At 39.6% G+C, this 14,227-nt stretch overlaps 1 protein-coding gene across 1 annotated transcript in view; it reads right to left on the bottom strand.

Annotated features, from left to right (window-relative positions):
* The window catches only part of DNAH11 (dynein axonemal heavy chain 11), a 356,503-nt gene that overhangs the window by 232,261 nt on the left and 110,015 nt on the right, over nucleotides 1–14,227 (bottom strand). The window contains exons 31-32 of the mRNA XM_060414536.1: nucleotides 3,529–3,660; nucleotides 1,538–1,698 (exon numbers count right to left, since the gene is read on the bottom strand). Coding sequence (XP_060270519.1) covers nucleotides 1,538–1,698; nucleotides 3,529–3,660 — 293 coding nt within the window. The remainder of the gene's footprint in view (nucleotides 1–1,537; nucleotides 1,699–3,528; nucleotides 3,661–14,227) is intronic.

The raw sequence follows: 14,227 nt of genomic DNA, 5'->3' as shown, positions 1-14,227 counted from the left end.
TAGAGGCAAGTTAAAGAGAACTGATTTAGAGAAACAATTTCAGAAGCCTTATGATTTATCAATGACATAGTCACAAGTAGATTAATGCGTTTAAGAACAATCCCAAAGCTAATGAGGGAATTCCACCAATCTCCCAGAGCCACCATTACGACCCCAGCTCGACAGACACACTTGAAGCTGTTTGCACTTTCATTCCCAGGTAACTTACTTGGCATGGTGATAACTGGGTAACTGGGAACATGAGTATGATCTTGAGGTCTAATTTCTCTTTCATTAATGCCAAAGACTAAATATGCTTTCTCCCATCAATTAATTCAGTAGAGGTTGGAATACTAACAAAGAATTTCAGGTCAATGTGGCATATCCTTATCTCTACAACATTCTGACTGTGTGTAGCTATTACCCTGGTGTCAAGTGGCAATGAACTTTTAAGAACCACTTTCTCCTTTGACACACTTGGGCCACACTGGGCTCTGTATCTATTGCTTGAAGCAGCCAAGCTCCTTTCCATCTTAGAAACTTTGTACTTGTCTTTACCTGGCCCAGGATGTTTGCCTCGCTGGTTCCCTGTTATCATTTGAGTCTTGGCTCCACTGTCCTCTCACAATCTATAGCAGGCTCTCCCTTCAAGACACTTTCTAACATATCACCCTGTATTATTTTTGTCATCGCATATGGACAACTGACTCATCTGAAAAGACCCTGATGCTGGGAAAGATTGAGGGCAAAAGGAGGAAAGGGCAACAGAGGATGGGACGGTTGGATGACATCACTGATTCAATGGACATGAACTTGGGTGAACTCTGGGAGATGGTAAGGGACAGGGAGTGCTGGCATGCTGCAGTCCATGGGGTCACAAGGAGTTAGACACAACTTAGCAAGTGAACAACAAGCATTACCCCCTAACACAGCTCTATTAATCTGTTAACCATTCCTCTCTGTTCCCAGCCACTCACAAGCCACACTCCCTTAGACAGTGTGCTTTGTAAGAGCAGGAATCCTGCCTGCTTGATCCTGGGACGGGCCTCAGCACAGTGCTTCAGAAGTACTGTATCTGCTGAACCATTCCTGCTCTCCCTCTTTTCTTCCTTCACTATATGTAACCTTCAGAAATGAACTTACCATAGGCAATTCTTCTTTTTACACTTTCGACAAAAGGATGCAGTGGGAGAAATGGTTAGAAATCCTGATATCAGGGTGTCAGCCATAAACAACCAGAGAGAATGGACTCTGAGATCAAAGACGCTGCCTTGAGCCTTATTAATGGCCCATGATTTCATGTTTCTACCACACAGTACCTGGCATTATGCTTTTCTAACTTGGCTCCCTTCCTTGTCTCTAACACCAACATACACTGCGTCACTCAATTAGTACATTTCCATACTGCTTTCATAGAGTTTCCCTATTTGTTCCACATTTTCCTGCAACCCTTTATTTTCAGCCATCTGAAAATAATTATTTTGAGACATCTTTACCCATGCTAGAGGACTTCTTTTGACTTGGCTTTTCCCATCCGACACCAACGTATCATTGTTACCTGTCAGTGAGAGGAGTGATCACAAGTCGAGGGCTGTTTCCTAAATATTCATAGAAGTACTGGAACTGGGCATCACAGATATTTACGAGACAATGTTTCTGGGTGTCCTCCCACCGGTGACGAAGCTGAGAGAGCCAAGCAAAAGCCTGGGGAGTGACGACCTGAAAACATCATGTGATCACTACACATGAACACTGAGAGTTTTAAGGCCACAAATGTAATCTATTAATTAACTCTGTTGAGTCACATTTTACTCCTAAAAAATCTCACAAAAGGGAAATCTCTTGCATGCTCCTGCAAACTGTAATTGCATGTAAATGGTTGAATACTTAATCAGAAATATGTGTGTAACAAAAGTCTTCATTTTAAGAAGGCTATTACTGTAAAACAACATCAATTTCTTGATGCAATGCTTTTTCCCCTTTTATGAATCACCCTAGGGGATTGGATCACTTTTGTGACTTTATATTCATATCAGTGAAATCAGATGGAAAAAGCACATAATCCATTATTTCAGCATGTCAGAGGTATAAACAAACAACACTTTCAACCAAGTCCATTCTAAAATTGTTTTGCTTTTATTAGAGATTTCCACTCCATTTTTCATTAGGCCAAACAACCGTATTTTTTCACTGCCATTATTTCTTATTTTACTCAATTCTATCCATTATTTCCCAGTTTGAAAAATAATTCCAGTCTCTTTCCAGATCTAATGTGACCCAAGGATTTCCTAGGCATCACCTGAAGTTATCAAAATTATCTGCTCATTGTCTGATGTCTGAGTCTCCACATTGCATATTTATGCACACCAAATGCGCAGGAATTAGACAAAGTCTTTATCTCTTTAAGTACAAAATAAAGAACATATTTTAAATTAAAACTTCTGCTGCAAGCAATCCATCACTGATAAAAAAAATGATAAAATATGCAAGGTCATATTCAAAGAGTAGTTATCAATGGCTCATCATTAAAATGAGAACACATGGTAAGAGTATTTTGCAAGGATAAATTTTAGATTAGGATTTAAACAACTTTATTCAATAAGTGTCCTGGATCAAGAAGTGTTTCTTTTTATGTTCACACGAAGAAGCATTTGCTTGCACTCTATGGAGAGAATTAAAATTCACTTTGATTTTAATAAATTGAGAAGGAACTAGAAAAACAGCAGAAAATATGTCACAATATAAGCATACCCTCAAACCATGAAGGTAATTACCACCCTCAAAAAAAAAAAAAAAAAAAAGAGAGATTTGGAAAAAGTAGTCTTATGGGCATGATATGTCAGTTTTGTTCAGTAGACGATCGTACTTCTGACATTTTAAGTAGGAATATATTTTTTAAAAAGGATGAGTAATTCTCCTCCCACATTAAACACTGGGGGTATCAAAGAGAAACATGGACTTTTTAAAGAGATAAGGAAAGAAGGTAAACAATGCATTGAAAGGAATACAAAGTAACTTCTTTAAAAAAAAAAAAAAAAAGGTAATTTAGCTTGAAATGGAAAAGACAAGGGGTGGCCAACATTTCTCTTTCTTCAAAAAGAAAATAATCAAAGGCACACAGAGATGAGTGAGGTGGCCCACAGTCTAACTACTACTGGCAGGATAAGCCACCAAGGGCACAGGGCACAGGGCACAGGGCACAGGGTTACCACAGGGCAATGGGCCAAGATGCTTATGTGTAGAGAAGCCACAAAACAGGGAAATGAACACATGACTTCTTGTCGTTCCCACATCCTGGCTTAATTTTTGGATGATCTGAATTAGAGGAGCCTTACGTGGCCAAATCCCTGGGGATATCACTTGGGGTAACTCTTTTAAGGATAATATATTTGTTAACCCATATAAAATCCATCCAAAGTAAGTACAACCAATTCCATAGAACTAATCAAAAATACCAACTTTAAAAAAAAATTGCTTTCTCGGAAATATTTTTGACAAAACACCCCTTTTAGTAAAGAGCAAAAGATACATGAAATCTCTGCAACTTGCCTTCTGAGAAATAAGTTTTGCCACCACATCTCTGGCATGGACATCGATGGTACAAACTGTCATGACCTTCTGCCTGTCTCCAGGTAGGAGTTCTCCCAACAGGAGCGCAATCAGTGTATTCAACTGAGAAATCTAGAAGGAATTTTTTTAAAGGAGGTAAGAATTACAAACCCAGAATTTTATAGCCTAACAGTCTTCATAATTGTAAAAAGCCCTTTAGTTTACAAAACTATTTCAAATACACTGTCCCAGCTGGCCCTCGAACAACTATAGGGGTAGGAGGGGAGTGGGTGGAAGGGATTTAATTAAGTAATATAAAATAAATATTATTACTGCCCCCTACCTCCCGAGCTAATACTCTGAGAAGACAAGCCAACCTGCAGGTAATGACAAAGCCAGACAAAGAAGCAAAGTTTCCTGGTTGCAGTGACCTGACTATCCACGTAACCATGATCTAGTCTACAACTTCGGTGGAATAGAAATGGCTATAAAATTTTAAAAGGTCAAATTGAGCTAGCTTCTGTCAAAGTATAGTAAGAATTAAAAACAAAGTGCTTTTTTGACTGGTTGGTTTCCTGGTTTTTGTGCTTTTGCATGGAATATAGGGTGATTACTGAGAAAAGCTTTCAAATGTATAGCTGAAGACTGCTGCACTTAAATCTTACTCATATTCCTGGTGCTTCCTTGGTAGCTCAGCTGGTAGAGAATCCGCCTGTAATGTAGAAGACTCTGGTTCGATTCCTGGGTCGGGAAGATCCACTGGAGAAGGGATAGGCCACACACTCCAGAATTCTTGGCTTCCCTGTGGCTCAGCTAGTAAAGAATCTGCCTGAGATGCGGGAGACCTGGGTTGGATTCCCGGGTTGGGAAGATCCCCTGGAGAAGGGAACAGCTACCACTCCAGTATTCTGGCCTAGAGAATTTCATGGACTGTACAGTCCACGGGGTCCCAAACAGTTGGACATGACTGAGTGACTTTCACTTTTCACCTTCATATCCCTGATGGCGGTGGTTTAGTCGCTCAGTCATGTCTGATTCTTCGTGACCCCATGGACTGTAGCCCACCAGGCTCCTCTGTCCATGGGATTTCTCAGGCAAGAGTACTGTAGTGGGTTGTCATTTTCTTCCCCAGGGGATCTTCCTCACAAAGGGATTGAACCTAGGTCTCCTGCATTGCAGGCAGACTTTTTACCATCTGAGTCATCATGGAAGCCACATTCATATCCCTATTTTTGCCTAAATAAGAGTAGCCGGTTCCAGCAATTTCTGAGATCAGTATATTTCAAACTAATGGTCTCTCTTCCTAGAACGGAAAGAACTGGAATGGAATCATGTGGAATATAAAGAAATAAGGATGCTGCATTATAGTAGTAAGAACATGAACTGCTTTATGAGTGTTATTTCAGTTTCACACTGGAGTGTATACAGATGTGTGTAAATTAGATCTGATATAAATTTTCTTAATATTAATCATGGTCAGAAAGCTTTGATGGATACTCTCTTAAGGTGGTCATTTTGCTAGCATGCTTATTTGCATAAAATATTCCAGTCTTACTCAAGGTTTATTAACAAGAGTAGCAACAAAAATCTGCCTTATTCCAGGGTAGCATATTGCAACACAATACTGTCCCCTTTCCTTTCAGTTCAGTTGCTCAGTTGTGTCCGACTCTTTGTGACCCCATGAACTGCAGCATGACGGGCCTCCCTGTCCATTACTAACTCCCGGAGTTCTCTCAAACTCATGTCCATCGAGTCAATGATGCCATCCAGCCATCTCATCCTCTGTCATCCCCTTCTCCTCCTGCCCCTAATCCCTCCCAGCATCAGAAATTTTTCCAGTGAGTCAACTCTTCGCATGAGGTGGCCAAAGTACTGGAGTTTCAGTTTTAGCATCAGTACTTCCAATGAACACCCAGGGCCAATCTCCTTCAGAATGGACTGGTTAGATCTCCTTGCAGTCCAAGGGACTCTCAAGAGTCTTCTCCAACACCACAGTTCAAAAGCATCAATTCTTCAGTGCTCAGCTTTCTTCACAGTCCAACTCTAACATCCATACATGACCACTGGAAAAACCATAGCCTCGACTAGACAGACCTTTGTTGGCAAAGTAATGTCTCCACTTTTGAACATGCTATCTAGGTTGGTCATAACTTTTCTTCCAAGGAGTAAGCGTCTTTTAATTTCATGGCTGCAATTACCATCTGCAGTGATTTTGGAGCCCAAAAAAATAAAGTCTAACACTGTTTCCACTGTTTCCCATGAAGTGATGGGACCAGATGCCATGAACTTCGTTTTCTGAATGTTGATTTTTAAGCCAACTTTTTCACTCTCCTCTTTCACTTTCATCAAGAGGCTTTTTAGTTCCTCTTCATTTTCTGCTATAAGGGTAGTGTCATCTGCATAGCTGAGGTTATTGATATTTCTCCCAGCAATCTTGATTCCAGCTTGTGCTTCTTCTAGCCCAGCATTTCTTATGATATACTCTGCATATAAATTAAATAAGCAGGGTGACAGTATATAGCCTTGACATATTTGGAACCAGTCTGTTGTTCCATGTCCAGTTCTAACTGTTGCTTCCTGACCTGCATATACGTTTCTCAAGAGGCAGGTCAGGTGCTCTGGTATTCCCATCTCTTTCAGAATTTAACAGGCAAATTTGGCTTTGGAATGCAGAATGAAGCAGGGCAAAGGCTAATAGAGTTTTGCCAAGAGAACGCACTGGTCAGAGCAAACACCCTCTTCCAACAACACAAGAGGAGAATCTACACATGGACATCACCAGATGGTCAACACCAAAATCAGATTGATTATATTCTTTGCAGCCAAAGATGGAGAAGCTCTATACAGTCAGCAAAACAAGACCTGGAGCTGACTGTGGCTCAGATCATGAACTCCTTATTGCAAAATTCAGACTTAAGTTGAAGAAAGTAGGGAAAACCACTAGACCATGCAGGTATGACCTAAATCAAATGCCTTATGATTATACAATGGAAGTAAGATATAGATTTAAGAGACTAGATCTGATAGATAGAGTGCCTGATGAACTATGGACAGAGGTTTGTGACACTGTACAGGAGACAGGGATCAAGACCATCCCCATGGAAAAGAAATGCAAAAAAGCAAAATGGCTGTCTGGGGAGGCCTTACAAATAGCTGTGAAAAGAAGAGAAGTGAAAAGCAAAGGAGAAATGGAAAGATATACCCATTTGAGGCAGAGTTCCAAAGAATAGCAAGGAGAGATAAGAAAGCCTTCCTCAGCGATCAATGCAAAGAAAGAGAGGAAAAGAACAGAATGGGAAAGACTAGAGATCTCTTCAAGAAAATGAGAGGTACCAAGGGAACATTTCATGCAAAGATGGGCTCAATAAAGGAAAGAAATGGTATGGACCTAAGAGAAGCAGAAAATATTAAGAAGAGGTGGCAAGAATACACAGAAGAACTGTACAAAAAGATCTTCATGACCAAGATAATCACGATGGTGTGATTACTCATCTAGAGCCAGACATCCTGGAATGTAAAGTCAAGTGGGCCTTAGAAAGCATCACTACGAACAAAGCTAGTGGAAGTGATGGAATTCCAGTTGAGCTATTTCAAATACTAAAAGATGATGCTGTGAAAGTGCTGCACTCAATATGCCAGCAAATTTGGAAAACTTAGCAGTGGCCACAGGACTGGTAAAGGTCAGTTTTCATTCCAATTCCAAAGAAAGGCAATGCCAAAGAATTCTCAGACTATCGCACAATTGCACTCATCTCACACGCTAGTAAAGTAATGCTCAATATTCTCCAAGTCAGGCTTCAGCAATACGTGAACCGTGAACTTCCTGATGTTCAAGCTGGTTTTTGAAAAGGCAGAGGAACCAGAGATCAAATTGCCAACATCCACTGGATCGTGGAAAAAGCAAGAGAGTTCTAGGAAAACATCTATTTCTGCTTTATGGACTACTCCTAAGCCTTTGACTATGTGGATCATAATAAACTGTGGAGAATTCTGAAAGAGATGGGAATACCAGACCCCTTTCCCTTATAACTTTGCAAATGACAGTCAATGACAAACTGTTAGATCCTGAATGAACTGGTTGTAAGTGAATATATCATATTGCCAAAGGCTCTGAAATCTTTACTGTCAAAAACAGATTCCCTTTAGTACTATTACCACATTCCAGAAAGCACCAAATAGTGCAATCTGCCCTGAGACTGCTGTGCAGCTAAATGGAAGAAGGTTCTATAGGTACAGCACGCATAGCGAAGGCAGGCAGGGGAACAGTAACCATAGCACGCACAATTCACACGAAATCAGAGTGCACAATGCACCAGGCACTGCTAGGGTTATTGTCTATATTATCTCATTCAATCTTCACAACACTCATTATTATTCTCATTTTGCAGGTTAAAGACAATTGACTCATGGGCATATTAACCACAACTGCCAAACAGGGCAGGGGGGGAATTCAAATCCAGACAGTCTGACTTCAGAGTCTGAGTTCTTATTGATCACATCGCATAGACTCCTTGTACCAGCCTCCACAAGACCAAATCCACCCACCACTTTCCAGTCGGAAAAGCAGTGGTTATGCAAAAAGCATTCCAGAGAGACTTAAAATCAAACACAATGAATAGTTGGTTCAAAGGAAGAAAAACGTGTACTTGAGACATCCAGCCTTATAGCATTAATCTACTTTTCACATTCTACATCCAAAAAATGTAGTTACATGGTAACAAAGCAGAGGTGATTGTTATTTCTTGACTGCCACATTCAGTGTTCATCACACCCCGCTTTTAGGCTCCACAAGGGCAAGGTCTGTGTCTGCCTAGTTGAGAGCTTTGTCCCCAGCGCCACTGGGGAACTAGGTGGTGAAAGTAGGTGCTCAATGCATGTTTGCTGAGTAGATGAGTGAAGGAAGAGCAAGAGTCTACACACATGTAAGTTTCTCGGCAAAATTTATCACACATTGGTTAGAAAAGTGGTTCTTCCGCATTGGATATTCTCCCCATCTTCGCCAAGACACCCAACCTGTAGTGTCCCAAATCTAACACCAGTACCAGAATTTCTGTTAAAAAGTGTTGATTATAACAACAGAAATAATAGTTTATGTCCCTTAAGAACATTTATAATTTCAAGTCCTTTCAGAAGCACTTGTCTGAGCCTTTCTGTGATCTCTCCATTATTGGTCTCTCCTTTTTAAGAAAAGTTCAGCCAAGTGACAGATGATTAAAAATACAGCTTGTCAACATTATGCGAGACTTCCCTGGTGGCATCACTGACTCAATGGACCTGAGTTTGAGCAAGCTCCAGGAGATGATGAGGGGCAGGAAAACCTGGCATGCTGCAGTCTGTGGGGTCACAGAGAGCTGCACACGACTGAGAGACTCAACAATGACAAATACACGAGGCAACACAGGAGGAACACTGTCCTCGCAGCAGCAGAAACACGGCAACTCTACCAGCATCAACGGATAGACTTCTCAGTGTAGGCACACCCAAGTCACAGTGGCAAAGCAGCTGGAAGAGCCCTTCTGTAGAAATGGTAAAATCTGGAGCTTGTAAGTCCTCAGCTCAGCAAGCTGAAGTGAACATTTAAGGTAACAGCTACAGCACTGTGGGAGTCAACTACCAGAACCCTCAAACCTCCTTCCAGCCAGCCAAATACAGAAGTGATACTCTCTGCGTCTCTTTTAACAATAGCCATAAGGATCTCTAATCTTGAAACCCACCAATGTTTTAACTTTAGCAATATCAGAAAAAAGTGGACTTTCATGTACTGAGAACAAAGAAACTTGCCAGAGAAACTAGGTCCCACACTTTCTGACACTATCGAGTCTGTGGAATCCCAGTTTATCACCTTCCTTTGCACTATTCATTTCACACTTCTCCTTCAATCATATCACGAACCCCAGCAGAATACTGAGCAGTGAATGTCAGACAGTGAGCATAATTACCCCATTCCTGACATTAATGAAAATGATGCTAACGTTTCACCATTAAGCATGATTTTCTCTGTATATTTCTGATAGATACTCTTCATCAAGTTTTCAAGTTCCTTTCAGATGCGTTATAGGAAAAGAAAAAGGTATAAAAAAATCACTAAAATAAACTCCCACCTTACGATACTTGAAAAAGAGGAGCAAATTACACTCAGAGTAAGTAGATGAAAGGCAGTCATCAAGACAAAGCAGAAACCAGCGAGATACAAAACAAGCACCGGAGAAAGTCAACAAGGATTAGTTTTTTTGAAAACTTAAATAAGATTGATAAACATACAGAAAGTCTGATTACAAACAAAGGCGAGAAAACACAAATTACCAGCCAGGAATGAAAGAGGGGCACAACGGCAGACCCTCCAGATACGCTAAGGATAATGTTGGTAAAGGACGACCTACTCAGTTCAGTTAAGTCTGAAAGCTTGGCTCTGGGTGGATGAGCCTTCTTCAGCAAAGGGCCAGACAGAAAATGTTTCAGGCTTTGAGGGCTGCATGGTCTCTACTGCAACACCGCCACTTATAAGACCAGTGCCGGGTGAAAGCAGCCAAATGTATGCGCACCAGGCCAGATGCGGTCAGACGGCTGTCATCTGCCAGATCTGGACTGAGATTAAAAATGGGTTAGTACCTCGAAAAAACACAAATTCCCAAAGCTGACACAAGAAAACAAACAAACAAAAAAGCTACACAACAGCATGTACATGAAAGAAATCAATGTATAAGTGAAAAGATGAGATGTTTCACAAAGCAAATGCCAGGCCCAGAGAGCATCACCAGAGATTTCGATCATTCACCGTCTGTCACAAAATGATACATGAGAATACAACACTTCTCAATTCCTTTTAAGGAACACAATCCTGATCCCCAAACTCGCAAAGATATTATAATAGAAAATTACAGATAAGTGTCCCTTATGAACATAAATGCAGAATTCCTGGACAAAGCATTAGCAAATAAAATCCAGCAAAAAATACATACACATCAATAAATGGTAATACATCATAAACAACTGAAGCTGGCTTTGTATTCAAAACTCACCATAGTAACAGAATAAAAGAGACAAACCACAAGAGAGTATCTTAGAAGATTTGAAAAACTTCTGTATCTCTTCAAGATAAAAGTCTTGGTATGTAACGGAAGGTATCTTACTCTATTTGAGAAAGACTGTCTACAAAAATCTCGTACTACTATTATACTTAAAAACACTGTTCTTCCCTAAGACTGGGAAGAGGCCAGGATCGTCTGTCCTCATTACTTCTATTCAACACTGGACCCGAAGTCCTAGCTTAATTTAGTAACTTGAGTAAAGGGAATAAAGGGCAAAAAGAATGGAAGACGAGAAGTAAAACTCCCATTATTTATAGATGGCATATTCATACACATAGAAAGCCTATGAAACTATAAGAAAATCATGCTAAAACTAGTAAATAAATTTGGAAAAGTCTCCAGACACAAGGTGAATGTTAAAATGTCAATATAGTTCTATACACCAACGACAAACATTACAAAATAAAACTTAAAAATTAATTCGCGTGTTTAAAGTCAGACACAACTGAAGCAACTCAGCAAGCATTGTTCAGAAAACATTGCTCAGAAATATTAAAGAATATCCACATCAAGAGACATAACATGTTCTTGGATTTTAAAAATAATCACTGCTGAGATATTCATCCTTCCAATATATTTATATTCAATGTCATCCCAGTTAAAATTTAATTAGACTAAATGATTGATGAAGCTTTTTAAAACAAAAAATATGATAGAAAAATTTATTTGGAAATGAAAAAAAAGGGGTGATTCCCTGGTGATCCAGTGTCCCTGGTGGTTCACTGGTTAGGACCCTGTACTTTCACCACCAAGGGTGTGGGTTTAATCCCAGGCCAAGGGGTCAGAGAGAGTCGGACACAACTGAGTACCTGAGCACACACACAGGGAACTAAAATCCCACAAGCCACACAGAGGCATCAAAAAGAGAGAAAGAAAGGAAAAGAACTTAGAATAGCCTAAATAATTTTGACATAAAATGATACAATTGGAGAGTACATATAACACGATTTCCAGGTGATATAGTATAAACCTACAGGAATTAACACTGTGGATGTGGTATAGAGAGAGAAACAGATCCATGGAACAGAAGAATCTGGAAATAAGCCCCCCTATAAATAATCATTTGACTTTTTACCAAGGCACAAAGTTAATTCAAAGGAAAAAGAAGAGATGTATGGATCACAGACCTAAATGAAAAACCAGAACTATAAAGCACCTAGAAGGAAAACAGGAAAATATATTTATGACATTAAGAAAGGCAAGAACTTCCTGTATGTGACATAAAGAAAACTGATCATAAAGTAAAAACTTGATATACTAAACTATATCAGAATTAAAACATTCTATTCACAAAATATACCATTAATAAAATGAGTAGTTATTTCATTCATGTCCTGACCAAGGACTTCTGCTCAAAACAAATCCTGTCCCATTCTATACAGTCACGTCTGCTATACAAGTATGTTTGTCAAGATAGACTAGAATGAAGGCAGTCAATCCCTCTGCTCACAAGATGGATAAAGTGTGAGACCCACAAGGACTGTCTCCCTACAGTGCTAAATGGAAATCACAGACCAAAAAGGGAGATGTGCTAATTCCTGAGATTGGCCAACAGAACTTTCTCTTGTACTTCATCACTGCCAGCTTTCTGTCCCAAGTTTATTAGATCTTTATGAGTAAAAAAAATCTTTGCATCTTTTTCTATATTCCAGAACAGTTGATATAACGTGGTATTAATCTGTTTTTAAAATGTCTGACAGAACCATTGGAACAGTACTCTATTTACAAGATATATATATATATAATTTTTAGCTTGATTACCATTTCCTCTGTGGTTACTGGTCTACTCAAGCTTTCTACCTCACTTTGAATCAATCCAAGAAAGCGTTCATAGAAAATCATCCATTTAATTTTCAATTTATATATTAGCATAAAACCACATGGAGTGCTGTCCTGTCTTCTAAGAATCTTTTTTACAGGGGAATGCGTCTTTCCACCTCTTTGTTGTGTTTGCTTTCTCCTCTGAACTGCAAATCTTTGTCAGTGTTTGATCTGTTCAAAGAAGCAACTCTTAAGTTAATGGGTCAGACTGGACTCAAGGGCTCCATGGGTAACATTTTTCTGTTACCTCCATCTGTCACTGTGGGGATCTTGAGTTACTTCAGGATCTGTTCTGCTGCTTTCTCTAGAACCACAGTTGGTGAACTACAGGTAATGAGCCAAATATGGCCCACCACCTATTTTTATAAATGATGTTTGATTGGAACTGAGTCTTGTCCATTCACTTAAAATTGTCTGTGTCTTCATTCCCACTATAACAGCAGAGAGAAATGGCTGTGAAAGAGATGAAAAAGCCCATAAAGACTAAAATATTTCCTCTTCCATCCTGCACAGAAAAAGTTGCCCAACCCCAAATCTACAGTCAAGACACAGTCATGGCAGAAGTCCTCAATAAATGGCTCACTTCGTTTATTAAGTATTTCTCAGGGCTTTATCCCCAGGACAAACACTTTCACTGATAATCTCTCAGGACGTACAAGAGGCAGGACTGGTTCCAAATGTCTCTCTCTTAGACATTCAGTACTTATCCCTGACCACAAGCCCCATGCTTTTTCCCTTTATTGAATTTCAGTTTGAAATCCCTCTGGAATTTCATTGGAATAAAATAGGCTTATCATGGCAATAGCTTTTTAAAAAATTATTTTTTTTTATTGGAGGATAACTGCTTTATAATACTGCGTTGGCCTTTGCCATATATTAACATGAGCCAGCCACAGGTATACATAGGCCCCTCTTAGTTATCTATCAGTTTGATTCCATCTGTTGTCAACTTCTAGGCATTCCTCAAATTATCTGGTCTAGTTTTTCCAGCTGCAGTATGATTTTATTTTGTATACTTTATCTTTCAATGTAAGTTGTGATGTATTAAAAGTAACCAGGCTGGGCCCAAAATGGAGTTGCTCATGCTAAAGCCCCATGTAAGCAACCTAAAACTTAACTGTTTCTACACTGGACTTTCCCAAAAAAGGAAGGCTTAGGTCAACCAATCAGTACCTGCCTGCTCAGCACACATTGCCTGACAGGGCTCTTAGGCCTCCCTTTGCTCCTTACTCTCAAAGTCACCCTGCTTTAAACAATCTGTAAATGCCCAGCATAATTTCCTCCCTTGCTCCTGCTCACTTTGGTTTATAAAAGTCTCTCATTTTCTATAGCTCTTTCTATAGCTTCTTTCCATCTGCAGATTGAATGCTGCCTGATTGATGAATCACTGAATAAAAGCCTACTAGGTCAGTAAATTGTCTGTGGAAAAATTTTCTTTTAACAGATGAGAGGGGCAGTAGAAAATATGTGCTCTACTCATCATCTGGGAGGTTCCTGCTATATTAGGAAGCATGAGCCTATCAGATTACACTTTCCTACAAAGACAAAAACAAACCAAAAAAATTAACTTATGTCCAGTACACAGTGGGTAGCTGCAGCCTTCTTCGAGTCAAAGGGTTGGGACAAAATAAGAACACTATCAACACAGCATCTAGTTGTTTTTAAAAGAATTTCTCAGTGATTAAAAATGAGACTAAAAAGTGACCTTAAGTAGAAAAATGAGAATCTCTTTCTATACACATAATAATTCAGAACATTTAAGGTCAGGAAGGGTGAATGGTTAATAAGAA

The sequence above is a fragment of the Ovis aries genome, chromosome 4 (genome assembly GCF_016772045.2).
Source record: "Ovis aries strain OAR_USU_Benz2616 breed Rambouillet chromosome 4, ARS-UI_Ramb_v3.0, whole genome shotgun sequence".
NCBI classification, from domain to species: domain Eukaryota; kingdom Metazoa; phylum Chordata; class Mammalia; order Artiodactyla; family Bovidae; genus Ovis; species Ovis aries.
This window is presented reverse-complemented; position numbering and strand designations above follow the sequence as displayed.